This window comes from Drosophila obscura, unplaced genomic scaffold (genome assembly GCF_018151105.1).
Source record: "Drosophila obscura isolate BZ-5 IFL unplaced genomic scaffold, ASM1815110v1 contig_200, whole genome shotgun sequence".
Lineage (NCBI taxonomy): Eukaryota > Metazoa > Arthropoda > Insecta > Diptera > Drosophilidae > Drosophila > Drosophila obscura.
Window position 1 is genome coordinate 7,184,580 of NW_024542791.1, and position 13,768 is coordinate 7,198,347.

Below are 13,768 nucleotides of genomic sequence, written 5' to 3' on the forward strand. Positions count from 1 at the left end.
CGAGCAGAAATTCTGGATATCTTGCTTTAAATGCGCTCCACCAACAAGATAGAATCAATATATTTTTTAGGATGGGGCCCTTTAATAGAGTTAAAAAATGTTTAGCTATAACATGAAATCTCGTTATCCCATCGTGACATATTGAACAGTCCCATATTGATGTCACTGATAGGGAATATAATATATTATATGTGTGGGGTGGCAAATGGTTTTTCTTCTCTGCTGTGGTAAAGGTATCCAAATTTTCAATTTCTGTTAAATTGCAAGTCGTATTAAAAATCATGATAAACCTTGGTATTTTCGCATACTTTGATAATACCTTTTATTGTATGATTTGAACGAAATTAATAATAAAGAATGCAAGAACATAAAATGTAATAACAAAACATGTGTGAAATAATTATTTTACACAACGACATCCATGGTGTCTTTGATCTCATTGCCCCACTCGCGGGCCATGATCATGATTTCATTCATGGTCAATTTAGGCCCAATCAGAGGGTTCAGCTGCGTCATGTAACAGCACAGCCAACTGCAATGACAATAAAGCAAAAACATTAAATTTTGACAAATGCACATACTAGGGCTAAACAAATACTTACAACAGCCAACATGTTGTTGCCGTCAGCATAAGGCAGCATTGAGTCACTCTGAAAACATATATGCTGCTTACTCTGTTTAATTTAGTTTCTGTCAAGTTCTTACCCTTTGTTTGGGCCACGAGCAAAGAAGGGACAGATGATGCCAATGAATCCCCAAATGCAGGTGATAACTAGGGGAGGCACATAGTCGGGAACAACCATTTTAAAGTCTAGCTAGGAAATTAAGTCGAATGGAATGGAAATTATAAAGCAAGGCACGATCGCAAAAGTTTTTCTCGAGGCAATGAATATCACATGACAGACATGGGACCAAAAACAGCTGGTTTACATTGTGACTTATCGATAAAATATACCGAAATACACCTTGTCATTATCAAAATATACCGTAAATATACTGAGGGACACGATAACTTGCGTTGATATTCCTAGATTTTGATATTCGGTTTAATATTACTAGCAAGCTAAGACTCTCAGTGCTGAAAATATATTTTTCTATGATTAAGTAATCAATTCCCTTAAAGATTTGACAATTATTGGTAATCATTTTTATTACAATTATTCATAAATAAGGTTTAATCAATCTGGTGGAAGATTCAATGTAATACATGGTACTCAGATCGAAACAAACACCTCGCGAACAGAATCAGGGTTGATATTCGTATGAAACCGATAAGAAATTTTTTCGGTCAAAAACTGTTTTCTAGGCTCTATCATGGTATGGTATTTAAATGGCATTTCTCGAAACTGAAATGGTATTTAATGGTATTTCTTTTTTGGCCGGATGGTATTTTTTATAGCTATCGTCACGGTCACGCTGACGGCCCCAATTTTAGCCTGGTTTTTTGATTTTGCAAAAAGAAAAACAATTAAAAAAATATGTTCCAAAATAGCGCTGCTCGTCTTTTGGTTCCAGCCATCCGCAATGCCATGCAGAGCCGGTGCCAATCCGTGGTTTCTGGCCCACCCACACAGAACATCTCAAAGGCTGTAAGTTCATCTGGTTGCATAACTAGAAATGTCGATATGATACTTTTTTGCTTGCAGGAGAAAGTGATTCTTGGCGGGGGCATGTGCGCAGCGGCCCTGTTTATTCCTGGCTGGGTTCTATATCACATCCGTGATTATAAGGGCGAGAAGTAATTCGATGACCTAATATTCCCCAAAATTTGAAGTTGTAATATCAATATAGTAATGGTGCGCCTGTGCAACATGAATAAAGGAAAATAGATTGAAGTTAAACTTGAATTTTAATATTCTGTAGGAATAATCTTGTACACTGCCTAATAGTCGTCAAGTTGGCTGTACGCTCCATTTGGTTAAGACATTAATTTTAGATTCGCAGAAGCTCATGTATTTATGTAACTATTGCCACAGGATGTGGGGCCTTACACCAATTGGACCTCGTCTCGTAGACGCCCGGCGCCATAAGACCTAAGGCCGGCCCTGTTTACCATGCCAGTACTTGTAGTTTAGAAATCAGGAAAAGGGGCTTGGATTCTAGTCTTCGGACAGCCTGCAATACGATACGATGGGATCAAACTTTATCCAAGCTTTAAGAGAAAATAAACAATGAACAATCCGTCCATTCTTCAGTACTTTTTGTGTATTTAAGTATGTAGATATATTTTCACTTGAAGCATAATTTAACAAGCTTTCGAATGAGTTTTATGGGCAAAGAAACTTATAAAATTTAATTGGGTTTAAGAAAGACGTGTGTTTATTTCTTTTGGTTGTCCTCCTCATTCTTTTTATCCTTGTCTTTGTTCAGTGAGCCAACAGCATCGCGCACTGCCTCGGATTGGGGATCTACCCCAGGAAGATTCTCTAGTACACTCTGCAAGAAGGCCGGGTCGCCAATAACCTCCGAATAGTCCTCATCCACATCCATGGGAGCATTGGCTTCATCAGTTTTGGGGCGCTTCGCTTGCTGGGTGACGTTATCATCAGGAGCATCTTGCATGGACATTTGCATAGCAAAGGCGATCTGTTCCTCTTCGGTCATGTTGCCGAAATCTGGCAAATTATATTCGGGGGTCTCAGTAGACAGGGCCAAGGCCCGCTGCAACATAGCTTCCTCCGAATTGGCCTCGGCGTTTCCTGCGCCGCTTTCAACTTTGGGCTGTCCCGTGGCAGCAGCAGCATCGGCACCAGCTGGTGCAGTGCTATCAGCATTAGCCCGGCGTTGGTCACTCTCCTGTCGTTGACGTTGCTCCTCCATTGACACACGCAAGGCAAGAGCCAGTTCTGGGTCTTCGTTGGGATCAACTCCGAATTCGAACGCATTTCCTCCCAAGCCAGCGCCACCCAAGCCATCTTCGCCCTGAATAATCGGCGACGACAACAGGGCGTCAGACAGAGCAGATCCGCGAGGAACACTAACCAAGTGCGATCCAGTACCGTCTTTGCCGTTCAATGCATTAATGAAAGCAGTCAGCGTCTCGTTGTTGTTGCCATGATCGCCGAAGCTAACAATGTCCACATTCACCTTCTCTTTCTTAAGGCGCTTAGCTTGTTTCACAAGGTCTCCTTCGTCGTGGCAAATGGGCGAGCCAACAAAGACAACAATACGCATCTTATGGTTTTTGCCTTGACGATGCTTCAACACCAAATGGGCAATGCGGATCCCGGTCAGAAGGTTTATCTCGCCCTTTGGTTGGACGAGATGCATTTTAGAAAAAATCCGCCCCACATCACTGGTCAGCGTGGCCAGCACTTCCACGGTACTAATAAGTTGATAAAGGAAACAATAACGAATACTATTCAAACCATTGGCCACACAATACTCACTTCGATAGCGTCATTAGTCCCACATTATTCTCGGGATTCGATCTAAGTTTTGTCAGACAAACGAGATTGATTCCATCTTTTTGGACGTTCAGGCGTGTAGGGAAATAATCACCATTGCGTTGGTAATCGCTGTTATCAAAACTGAAAATACAAACAGGGGGTTGGTTGCGTTAATCCGTCAGCTTTCTGCATATGCTTTATTATTAATTAATCCTTATTTTACCATATCATAGTACTTTCAAGAACCATTTTCGTATTTTTGCTTGTCACTTTGCCACTGAACTGTAATTTTTTTATGCTTACAAACAGTAGGGTTACTAAGCTGACAATTATTTGTATTGAGGGGACTCGATGTGCGGCAAATAGCGTTGATTTGGAACAGTGAAATGAAATATTACAAGATAATGCATCGGTATAAATATGTATAGATATACATATTATATTCAATAAAATGAAGTGATCACTTAGTTCGTTCAATTGGTTAATCAATAATTAATTCCTTTATTTATTTTTTTCATAAACGCTTTGACAGTTGACAAGATATTATGTTGAACAACTCGCTGACGACTCGTTTACATTAAAACTTAAAAAATAATGATATGAAAAATAGAACAATAACATAGAGAATTTCGGCGATAAATATAACGCTAAATCCAATCATTAGGCTCATGATACCACCAGTTAACGCTAGAATAGAGTTGGATAATTTAAAAATTAGATGTTATCTTTTTGAGAACTCACACATATATTCAGTTGGTCCGGTGTACGAGGTCCTCACATTGCTTCTAAAATAATTTTCTGAGAAGTAGAAGTTTACCACTGCCAGGTTCTTTCGAATATAATCATTTGATAAATTCTTTAAATAATCACTCTGGGCTTTCAGTTCTTTTTGGCTAAAAGGTGTTGTGAAAGAATCAGGAAAGAAAGTCAAATCATGACAACTGGTTAGGCACAAGTCTTTGCATTTATAGCTTTCCTTGTCATAGATCTGTATCTCCGCATTGGTACAGCAATCAAACTGAGCCGTGTCACATACCGTAGCATTCGAAAACACCAACGGAAGATAGTATGGAATGCAATCGCACAGTCGCAGGAAGAATAATGCATCGCATTCAGATTCGCAGTTGCGTCGCGTGTAATAACGATAAAAGTAAAGTTCTACCTCATCACTAAAAATACATTGTCGTTTCGTTCGATGGATGTTACGAATATTGGGCAGGGCTTCAAAGCTACGAGCGATTATACGAAATGTTGTCTGATGCCCGATCATTACTGGTAGTCCGGATTCCTTCATACGGGGTTGATCGATTGGGTTGTACAAAAGCACCTTAAAACAATTGTATTTTTAATATGCGAATGCAGTTTTGTCTTCAAATAACCAACCTTGAAACCCTGGCCATTTGTGGAGGAACAAATATAATCGTCTACATGACCATTGAGTATTATTTGTAGGCCCATGGCAATGCCAATGCCAACTCCTGGCCGCGGATAATAGCTGGACGGTAGTTTCTGTGGATAGCCAGATATCGGATTCCAATCCACTGCAATGTCTGCAAACCTATTCGTCGAGGTGTAGTCCCGTATATAAGTTGACCTTTAAATTAAATACATTTTATTCGTGAACTTTTCTGCCTTTCATAAACGTGCCTGAATTTGTATAAATAATATGGATGCAGCAAATTGAACACACAACACAAGCCCTCATCTACAAAGATCTCTCTAAAGATATCAGTACATGGTAGCTTTTTTTTATGAAACATGCATGAGACTATCAAATCCTCGCATCTCTCAGAAACATCTAGTATAAAGTTTTGGAACGTTTCGTTTTTATAGCGCTGGTTAGATGTTGTATAATTTCCATAATAGTTCTCCTTAAAACAAGTTTTCTGTAGCATGGAATATCCCAGAGATCCACTGAAATGATTTTTATTATAACTCGGACTGTACGTACATAGATATGATAATTGATTGGGCTTACTTACGGTTTTAAGTCTTTTACTTTCGATTTCTTTGCCTGATTCATATTACAAACCGTTATAGCAGGAAAGGGAATCTTACTAATTGGAGTCATCGTTGAACTAATTCCAATAATTACAGGTGTGTCTTCCCATTTGACAAAAACACGAACGGCTAAATTTACGGCCACGTACATAAGCGAAGCGAAAATGGAAATAAAGTATAGCTTTATCCACCATGGAAAATGTCTATCACCGATAATGTATTTTAACAACTCCAATGATGTATTTCTTAAAAATATGTGCTTTCGTTTTTGACCATTCCTCCGAAGTTTTTCTTGCACTCTATTCAGGAAATTCATGGTGTTCATCCGTTGGTTAATAGATTGGAGATATTTTTAAGACTGTAACCCTCCTACAAGAGACTCAAGTATTTATATACACCCACTAGGATTATAAAGGTTTTCAATCTATTATCATTAAGGTTTTGTAATGAATCAAAGTAATTAAGTCCAACCGACTTCAATAGAGCCATATCAATTAGCATAATTGTCTGAAATAAATAATTCATTTTATTCTCTAACTCAAATGATAAATCAAAATATACCCCAACATTATGTTGAATGGGCTACGGGGGAGTAGAGCCATACTATAAAACGAATATCACTCCGTCTTCCAATATAAACACTGTATATTTGCGTGATTATGAGCAAAGTATTTTTCGGTGATCGAATTTTTTTATACCCGTACTCAAAAAAGAGTTAAGGGGTATATTAGATTTGTGGTAAAAGTGGATGTGTGTAACGCAGAGAAGGAAACGTTTCCGACCCCATAAAGTAAATATATTCTTGATCAGCATCAATAGCCGAGTCGATATAGCCATGTCTGTCTGTCTGTCCGTCCGTCCGTCTTGATGAGCGCCTAGATCTCAAAAACTATAAAAGCTAGAGCAACCAAATTTTGTTTCCAGACTCATGTAATATCACACTGCTACAAGTGTATTTCAAAATTTCGCCCCGCCCCCTTCCGCCCCCATAAAAGACGAAAATCTGTGGCAGGCACAATTTTAAAGTATCGTAGAAAATGACCATATCTACCAGATTGCCGAATCTGAATCAGATCGGATCATAATTATAGCCAGAATGAAGAAATTAATTTTCTGTTGGTTCCCTCTCCTTCTCCAGCGCTGCTGACGCTACTGATTCTCTTTCTCGCTCGCACACTCTGCCGCGTTCAGTGCGCGAGCAACCCCTAGCGGAGGAGATGTAGAATATAAATGGTACATGTACAATCTACATGTTAGATGTGGAATATACATTGTAGATGTAGATGTTGATAACAGATGTAGCAAAAAAATGTAAACATTTTTTTTTTTTTTTTAATTCTAAAAAATCATTAGCTCAAAAATGTATATACAGACTGAGTACGAGTAGAGTCGCGTCCCCAGAAGCGACTCACACGTTCCTTCTCGTTTTTTCTTTGTTCTTTGTAATATTTATTTGTTTCATTACTGTTTACAAATTTTTAATTATTTTTAATCTAATATAGGTACAACTTCAGCCAGATTGGGATTCTTTATTTTGTTTTGAACAATTTTAAAACGGGAAATGGCACAATTAGTATTTGATTGAAGGCTTCTTTTCTTTCATAAATACCTTTAAGATATTATATTAATTATTTGTGAAAACAAACCTGCAATTTGTTGTTTTTGTTTTGTTTGTTTCTGTAATACCTTACAAATGTAAGCTAGCGATTTCAAAAGGTCTTTTGATTTACGAGTTTACACCGTCTATTAATGGTAATCTTTAAACTATTTCGAAAGTATAGAGAAAATATCACTGCTGGATACATGCACAGATGTATAAAAATATGATTTAATATCATCGGAAAATAACTGAAAAATGTATTAACGTAAATAAGCGGTTATTAAATATCACTAATTCTATTGTTTATATTCATTATGCAATGAGAGATAGGCCCCGTCAGCAACATACAAATTGATGAGAAAACTATTTGTTCAACTTAACAAGAACATGTTGTACAGGTATGTGTTATTTTCAGGATCTCAATTTCGGGCAATATATAAACAAAAATTGTTTTGAAACAAAGGGGCTCTGAAGAAAGGATTTAAATCATACATATGTATGTAGGTTTGGTTTGGTTTTTTGTGAGACATCAAGCATTTTTCAAGCTGATTTGTACATTTTGTTTTGAGGGGCTGGGGTTGACAATCAAATGCCTGCTTTTAAAATATATATATTACCAGTTATTCATATAACATTCATAATTTGTAACTGTCACGGGTGAGTCATGTTCCCAGTCATATAATCCTATAATATGTATTGATTTTTTTTTGGAAATAAATTATTATCTTTTTTTTTCAAGTTTTAAATGTTGAACATGTTTGGTTTATATGGTAATTTCCTTATTTCATTTCATTTCTGTGTACAGTAACATATTTATAATTAAAAACAAAACATTTTAAAGAGGTACATTTCGAAAGTATTGGCTTAAAATCATATTACAGTAAATGTTAGGGCATATTCTTTCTTTATGTCAGGGTATTACGTGGAGCTTGTGGAAACGTTTACAAATATATACTGAATTACAGGTATGCAACAGTAATACTTTAACACAAAATTATAATCATAACAGTAACGAAAATTTATTGATTATTGATTGACGAAAAGGTATGGTATGTATCGGCATAACATCAGAAATTTAATGTTTTCAATTACCGGATACCGCATACAATATGCATATTGTTATGTTTGTTATGTGCGTTTTACTTAGGTTATCGTTTTTAAACTTCAAAAAAATGAGTGGAAACCCGATTAAAGAATGTTTGTATTTTGTTTTCTTTACAATTCAGTCTGAAAGGCATAGTTTGTTTACACATTTGATATCACCTATTTTGAAAAATCTATTTATTTACTTATTTTATTATCTCTAAAATTGTGTATACATAGGTAATGATATATCATTGATCTTTAAGGTTTAATGGTAACCACTTGTTGGATGGTATTAAATATAATTTAATTTAATACAAGTACGGAAAAGTTGCTGAAAATTTCGTTGCGTTAAGTGGAGAATAAATATTTTGATATAAACCTAAATTTTGGTACCCAAATACATGTGAGTGTGTGTGTGTTGGTTTAAATTTTGCCTTCGATATTTGGTTCTGTATCATTTATATGTATATATCGCTAGAATATTGATTAGGTTATATCTGGGACTGTATATCCAACATTTTGTTTCGTTGCGGGTCTACAGTTGCTGCATGTTTTTGTTTTGTTTTTATTTTTTTTTTTTCTTTTTTAGATGCTTACTCATCATCGGAGACATCTGAAGAATCACTTATATCACTTGAAAATATCTCCAGCCAATGGTAATCACGTCTATCAACATAGTCCCAAAGATAAATCTATTAAATATATATATATTGATCAGTATTGTCACATGTGTATATACAAAAAAATACAAGGATACTCACATCGAGTAAATCGATTATTTCATTTTGGCCCTGTAACTTTCGAGTACGCTTTGGTAAGCCCACATCCACGATATCTCCATTGGGCAGGGCATGTTTGTAAAAGCACTTGTTTCCAAATGGACACTTTCCCTCGCCTTTCTTGAAGTATTTACAATCCTTGGCTCCCAAGGCAGCGCGATAATCATTGAGAAGTTTATCCTTTTCCTCCTTTGTCTCCACCCAAAATGCACTGGGGCAGACAAAGTCTGAACATACGCGACATTCGGGGCAAGCACTAAAATGAACCGTACATTTATTTTAATACAGGCAATAATTCTATAGTCGAATTTTCTATTCAATAGATACTATTTATTTTCGATAAATTAATATGTTACTCACCGCGTTATTTTATGCTCAAACTGTTTGGCCTGGCGCCATTTACGAATGCATTCCAAACAAAAGATATGGTTGCAGTTGGGCAGAATGCCAAATCTTTTCTCCCGACCAGCCTTCTCCATGATGGTGTCAAAGCATATGCCACAGGTCTTATCCTTGGAGCGAGCGATCGCAAAGGAAAGTTCCATGGCCTGTTCGTGCTGTTGCAAGCACTCCCGGTTGTGCTTTTTGCGTTGAGCTTGATCCGTGGGATGCAGGCAATACTGGTCACACATTTCGCATAGCTCCATGTGTATACGATAGGGGCAATACTCGCCATAAGGACACGGACTTTCATATGGACAAACCTCGTCCAATGATGCGGGTTCGCAACAGCTCACGTCGGCATCGGGTAAGGACGGGCCACCTACCACTTCGGCCCAGGAGATTGCGTTTTGAAGAGCCACACTTCCAGAAGCTGCCTCCTCATCATCCACGTTCTGGTGCAGCATGCGCTTCTGGCTAGGCACAAATACCGGGGCGTTTGCCCAATTACGTTGGCTGGTGCTGGTGCTTGGCTTAATGCTCTCAGCATTGTCTGTTGTTATGAGCGTTTGCTCCGCACACTCAGGACGGCCGCGACTTAGATCATGAGAGAAACGGCAGAGTTCTCCAAAACGACATATGCCGCGCAGATAAAAGCGGCATATCGTTTGACTTCGCCCAAGTGCCATGTTGGGAATGGCTGGATCGCTGTTGGCGACGGCACTCATTTTGCTATGTACGTATTACAATTGCAAAAGTGATATTACAAATCTGACAATTAATTCTCAACGATGACCTAAAAATAAAAGCATTATATAAACTGAGAACTTCGCTCGTCTCCGTAAAGTTAAATCATTCGCATAATGACACAATAAATGCATACGAATGTGCATGAAAGCACAAACCAAATTAATCATGTGCTTGCATCTTTCATACGTACATACATATGTTCATATGCGTGCCAGTACATGCATAAATATAGACATTGGACGGTACTGATGAAATGATGCGCACGATTGGGAAGCTCGCTAGTTTGACAGATATTGTCGTAAAAGTCAATAAATGTTTATTTCACATGGCTATGCACATAAAAATATACTTTTCTGAACGTAAATGCCTGTGCATCATTATGTTTCGATGTAACAATGTACATGTCTACTATGTGTGGAGGTAGGCAACGCAACACTCGTACAGGCGTATCTAATGTCGAGTTTTCCAATACAATATTTTCCAATATATACAATAGCACAGCTCTAAGTTGACCGTGACGCTTAAGTCTACATTTCCACAAAGCTACAATTTATTTAACGCCAGGAACACTTACTATTGTTACTTTTGTCGTTTTATGCGCACCTTGAAAAATAATCACAATTTTTTCATTGCTGTTTTAGTGTGGCCAAAATATGCTAACTTAAATATTAGGGGTGTTTCCAAATGTGACACAGCGGATACTTTTCTAGTATCTATCGGCTAAGTATATTTAATTTTATCATGGTATATACTTGCTCACTTTTATTCGTTCGTGAGCAAATCGTGGTGTTTTTATTAATTTGCTCTCTTTTTCGAGGTGAAGAGAGCGCTTTCGTGGTGACTTTCCCCTCTTTTTCATGGTGTGAGCCGCATGTTCCTAACGGGAAACGCGCATGGAACGTTGATTCATTGTTGCGACGTTCCATACGGTTCCCGTAAGATACATTTGATTTGTATGGGAAAATTTTCAGCAACATGGGGAAAGTAATTAACAACATTGTTCTGCAACTTTGGCACGAGATGGGAAACAATCTGCATACCTTGGGAAAATGGATATTATGGACTCGAGATATTGTTTGTAATTTCAGGCTCTAATTAATGCAGAAATTGGTATTTAATTGTATTTTTATTTTGGCCGGATTCTTGTTTAAAAGTTAAGTATTTTTTACATATTTTACATGCTATTAACCCTACGAGTGTCAAAAAACGTAAAGTCTCGACAAAACATATTTCGGTATATTGATCGATAAATACGCGGGTCACACTCTACAGCTGCGTACGGCGTCTAGATCGGCGGGAAAAGCTGCACACAATATAGTAAGTCTTGGGAAAAAAAATCATTAGAACATAATAATTAAAGTATTTTGAATAGGAGATGGCACCCGAATCACCCGAAAGATCGAGCCCGATCGGGCGTCGATACTGCGGCATGGGAAACCATATGCTCAGAGAGCCACACACCAGGGTCAGTGATCGAAAAGTTTTACACTTTGGACAAAAGATAAATTCAGAACTGCGGCCCGATACGCCACTGTGTAAGACTTGTTACGATAAACTGGAAGAAATCTACAAATATAAGGCATATAATGCGCGAGAGCATCAAAGGAGGAAGCAGGCCGAGAGTCAGCGACAAGATGTTACCAACCCCTCGGACAACAGCTCGACGACGTCCACCTCCGTTCCACGTAGATTGGCGACGGCCACAGCGGCAATTAGACGACCAACTCCCGTGCCCGTAATTGCAACTCTTAGCGAGGATAACATGCCCACAACTAGCGCGGCTGCCGCGGAAAAACGGAAGCGCTCCAACCCACCGCCAGCGGCACAGCATGTCACACAGTCATCGCAAAGCTCATATGTGAGCGATGACGATGATCCCAACTCGAACCTGAGTTAAAATGCAGTGAATGGGACGCGGTTGCCACACATCCAGCCGATACCCAGGCGACGCCCGACGGTCCACCTCAATAAGGAGGCCATGGATATCTATTTGGCAGGGACCACGGGCGGATAATATTTTGTAACTTGTAAACCATACTCTTAGCTTATAATTAATGTAGTTGAATTAAATTCACCCAAAACTCTATTTTATTTGTTTCCATCTATTGGTATTAGGGAAAGCGATAAATACATAGCTTTTAGTTTACGGCACAGAATAATCGCTAGAACCGCTCGCTAATTAAAAGAATTAGGGTATAAAGATGTCTATACTACCGATTGACAAGCAACAAGTGGTCAAATGACGAAACATTTCATGGCCACTTACGTTATATGCTTTTATATTGTGTTGCCTCTTTTGTTTAAACCTTATTTTATACAGAAATAAGAGGGAGTCCGTAAAATCAACCAATCTTGTAGAGAATTGATTCAACAATCGGATAAAAATATGTGTCCTAGCTACTATTTACTAATTACTATTAATATTTTAAACTGAAAATCAAAATCGAGAAATATGGTTTACAATCAACACAAACGAAAGTTAACCCATTGTCGACCAAGGGGTATTTTAATTTACGCACGAAAACTATGAAACTTGAACAATTCTTTATTTTTTGGCCGGATGGTATTTTGTATAGTTATCGTCACGGTCACGCCACAATCTGAAAATGGTTTATCAGGAAAACAAAGCCAGGTTATTTCCAGGATTTTTCTGTATTTCTATTTCCCTGTGGATAATATGATTGGGGGACAGTTCTTGGTGTGCGTAAACTGTGGACACAGAGTGCGGGAGCTATACAAGAAATATAGCAACACTCTAAAAACCACCAATTGCGTAAGCTTCCACAGGAACAATTTAGAATTTGTAATCAATTTAGTTCAACTTCCACTTACACAGGAGAAATGCCATCTGGTCACAGACAAATACATCGAGTTTGAGGAATTTATCATCCTAATAGATGCACTTCTTTTGGATTCGTCTGCACTTCGCCATATAATATATAATGGCGACTTTAAGGTGAGTTCCACAAAGCTTAACGCGTTTGATCAATTTTTTTACACTTATTTGGGGTTCCAGCTATATTGGAAAGTTTCTTTGGTGGTGTTGCTCTTGGAGTCGTTTGCACTGTGCCGCCAGAAGCTTAGCGATCCCGCCAATGATGCCTTAAACGTCCACGAAAAAGGTTTCTACACATACACGCTACATCACATAGGTGGTAAGATCAAACTGTTTAAATATCTTCAATTTTTCATATAGTTTAATCAATATCTGTTACAGACTATCTACTTATAACCTTCTTTCTACTGCTAATTACGTCAGCACTTGGCATTGATCAGATCAAGAAAATGGGTGTTCGCAGTTTTACCATGACTATTATTAAGGTTGTTGTCATTTCAAACTTATCTAAGTTTTTCCTGCTCCCCATTTTGGTATGGCGCAATAACACGACAGTGTTTGGGCGTAGCATACACTATGTGCTGGTCATGGGCCACCATCTCTGTTCGCTGGTCCTTGCGTATGAGGCAGTCGGTTCTATCAAGAATCGTCTTCGATGGCTGTCCATTACATTGGTAATACTGGCATTTGTCTTAAAAGAATACATCAGACATTATGCCGCATTCCAACTGCAGTTACACTTAACGTAAATATTAAATATATATTAGTTTTTATTAGTAACCAAAGAAAATGTATAACCGCTTCATTTGTGCTGCAAATTTCGGATCGCATAAAGCTGTGTATGTGATAATAAATAACTTAATAAGATATTTAAACCTGAATATTTTATAACCTTAATAAACTCTGGTGTCGAATCGAGCTAGAAAACTGGTCCTGCTAGAGCAGG

At 37.9% G+C, this 13,768-nt stretch overlaps 7 protein-coding genes across 7 annotated transcripts; 3 read left to right on the plus strand and 4 right to left on the minus strand.

Moving 5' to 3' along the window:
* Positions 1 to 305: 305 nt before the first annotated feature.
* On the minus strand, positions 306 to 920 carry LOC111074449 (V-type proton ATPase subunit e 2). The gene is made up of 3 exons (XM_022367234.2): positions 706 to 920; positions 603 to 650; positions 306 to 532 (listed from the first exon to the last, which is right to left on the minus strand). Exons 1-3 carry the CDS (start codon positions 801 to 803, stop codon positions 406 to 408), a joined length of 273 nt encoding a protein of 90 aa, XP_022222926.1. The 5' UTR covers positions 804 to 920; the 3' UTR covers positions 306 to 405.
* Positions 921 to 1,391: 471 nt separating this feature from the next.
* On the plus strand, positions 1,392 to 1,835 carry LOC111074441. The gene is made up of 2 exons (XM_022367223.2): positions 1,392 to 1,589; positions 1,647 to 1,835. Exons 1-2 carry the CDS (start codon positions 1,479 to 1,481, stop codon positions 1,740 to 1,742), a joined length of 207 nt encoding a protein of 68 aa, XP_022222915.1. The 5' UTR covers positions 1,392 to 1,478; the 3' UTR covers positions 1,743 to 1,835.
* A 359-nt stretch (positions 1,836 to 2,194) lies between these two features.
* LOC111074440 (26S proteasome non-ATPase regulatory subunit 4) lies at positions 2,195 to 3,722 on the minus strand. The gene is made up of 3 exons (XM_022367221.1): positions 3,613 to 3,722; positions 3,390 to 3,530; positions 2,195 to 3,325 (listed from the first exon to the last, which is right to left on the minus strand). Exons 1-3 carry the CDS (start codon positions 3,636 to 3,638, stop codon positions 2,320 to 2,322), a joined length of 1,173 nt encoding a protein of 390 aa, XP_022222913.1. The 5' UTR covers positions 3,639 to 3,722; the 3' UTR covers positions 2,195 to 2,319.
* Positions 3,723 to 3,806: 84 nt separating this feature from the next.
* Positions 3,807 to 5,876, minus strand: LOC111074442 (pickpocket protein 28). The gene is made up of 5 exons (XM_022367224.2): positions 5,372 to 5,876; positions 5,037 to 5,303; positions 4,773 to 4,983; positions 4,131 to 4,716; positions 3,807 to 4,076 (listed from the first exon to the last, which is right to left on the minus strand). Exons 1-5 carry the CDS (start codon positions 5,713 to 5,715, stop codon positions 3,967 to 3,969), a joined length of 1,518 nt encoding a protein of 505 aa, XP_022222916.1. The 5' UTR covers positions 5,716 to 5,876; the 3' UTR covers positions 3,807 to 3,966.
* On the minus strand, positions 5,870 to 10,660 carry LOC111074428 (probable E3 ubiquitin-protein ligase makorin-1). Its single transcript, XM_022367201.2, has 5 exons — positions 10,561 to 10,660; positions 9,216 to 10,032; positions 8,838 to 9,111; positions 8,674 to 8,768; positions 5,870 to 5,897 (listed from the first exon to the last, which is right to left on the minus strand). Exons 2-5 carry the CDS (start codon positions 9,962 to 9,964, stop codon positions 5,885 to 5,887), a joined length of 1,131 nt encoding a protein of 376 aa, XP_022222893.2. The 5' UTR covers positions 9,965 to 10,032; positions 10,561 to 10,660; the 3' UTR covers positions 5,870 to 5,884.
* A 531-nt stretch (positions 10,661 to 11,191) lies between these two features.
* LOC111074436 lies at positions 11,192 to 12,062 on the plus strand. Its single transcript, XM_022367217.2, has 2 exons — positions 11,192 to 11,303; positions 11,359 to 12,062. Exon 2 carries the CDS (start codon positions 11,362 to 11,364, stop codon positions 11,881 to 11,883), a length of 522 nt encoding a protein of 173 aa, XP_022222909.1. The 5' UTR covers positions 11,192 to 11,303; positions 11,359 to 11,361; the 3' UTR covers positions 11,884 to 12,062.
* Positions 12,063 to 12,556: 494 nt separating this feature from the next.
* Positions 12,557 to 13,691, plus strand: LOC111074435 (protein ARV1). The gene is made up of 4 exons (XM_022367216.2): positions 12,557 to 12,759; positions 12,823 to 12,942; positions 13,003 to 13,141; positions 13,204 to 13,691. Exons 1-4 carry the CDS (start codon positions 12,664 to 12,666, stop codon positions 13,569 to 13,571), a joined length of 723 nt encoding a protein of 240 aa, XP_022222908.1. The 5' UTR covers positions 12,557 to 12,663; the 3' UTR covers positions 13,572 to 13,691.
* Positions 13,692 to 13,768: the final 77 nt, after the last annotated feature.

Excerpts from the sequence above, each read along its gene's own strand:
- LOC111074449 (XM_022367234.2), bottom strand. The coding sequence starts at position 803 with ATGGTTGTTCCCGACTATGTGCCTCCCCTAGTTATCACCTGCATTTGG. Across the intron at positions 651-705 it reads GCTCGTGGCCCAAACAAAGG|AGTGACTCAATGCTGCCTTA; the intron begins GTAAGAACTTGA and ends ATATGTTTTCAG. Across the intron at positions 533-602 it reads GCAACAACATGTTGGCTGTT|TTGGCTGTGCTGTTACATGA; the intron begins GTAAGTATTTGT and ends TTGTCATTGCAG.
- LOC111074441 (XM_022367223.2), top strand. The coding sequence starts at position 1,479 with ATGTTCCAAAATAGCGCTGCTCGTCTTTTGGTTCCAGCCATCCGCAAT. Across the intron at positions 1,590-1,646 it reads CACAGAACATCTCAAAGGCT|GAGAAAGTGATTCTTGGCGG; the intron begins GTAAGTTCATCT and ends TTTTGCTTGCAG.
- LOC111074440 (XM_022367221.1), bottom strand. The coding sequence starts at position 3,638 with ATGGTTCTTGAAAGTACTATGATATG. Across the intron at positions 3,531-3,612 it reads CTTGAAAGTACTATGATATG|TTTTGATAACAGCGATTACC; the intron begins GTAAAATAAGGA and ends TTGTATTTTCAG. Across the intron at positions 3,326-3,389 it reads GGACTAATGACGCTATCGAA|TACCGTGGAAGTGCTGGCCA; the intron begins GTGAGTATTGTG and ends TCAACTTATTAG.
- LOC111074436 (XM_022367217.2), top strand. The coding sequence starts at position 11,362 with ATGGCACCCGAATCACCCGAAAGATCGAGCCCGATCGGGCGTCGATAC.
- LOC111074435 (XM_022367216.2), top strand. The coding sequence starts at position 12,664 with ATGATTGGGGGACAGTTCTTGGTGTGCGTAAACTGTGGACACAGAGTG. Across the intron at positions 12,760-12,822 it reads CTCTAAAAACCACCAATTGC|GAGAAATGCCATCTGGTCAC; the intron begins GTAAGCTTCCAC and ends CCACTTACACAG. Across the intron at positions 12,943-13,002 it reads TATATAATGGCGACTTTAAG|CTATATTGGAAAGTTTCTTT; the intron begins GTGAGTTCCACA and ends TTGGGGTTCCAG.
- LOC111074428 (XM_022367201.2), bottom strand. The coding sequence starts at position 9,964 with ATGAGTGCCGTCGCCAACAGCGATCCAGCCATTCCCAACATGGCACTT. Across the intron at positions 9,112-9,215 it reads TTTGAGCATAAAATAACGCG|TGCTTGCCCCGAATGTCGCG; the intron begins GTGAGTAACATA and ends GGTTCATTTTAG. Across the intron at positions 8,769-8,837 it reads AAATAATCGATTTACTCGAT|ATTTATCTTTGGGACTATGT; the intron begins GTGAGTATCCTT and ends TATATTTAATAG.
- LOC111074442 (XM_022367224.2), bottom strand. The coding sequence starts at position 5,715 with ATGAACACCATGAATTTCCTGAATAGAGTGCAAGAAAAACTTCGGAGG. Across the intron at positions 5,304-5,371 it reads AAAGTAAAAGACTTAAAACC|TGGATCTCTGGGATATTCCA; the intron begins GTAAGTAAGCCC and ends AAATCATTTCAG. Across the intron at positions 4,984-5,036 it reads TATTATTTATACAAATTCAG|GTCAACTTATATACGGGACT; the intron begins GCACGTTTATGA and ends TTTAATTTAAAG.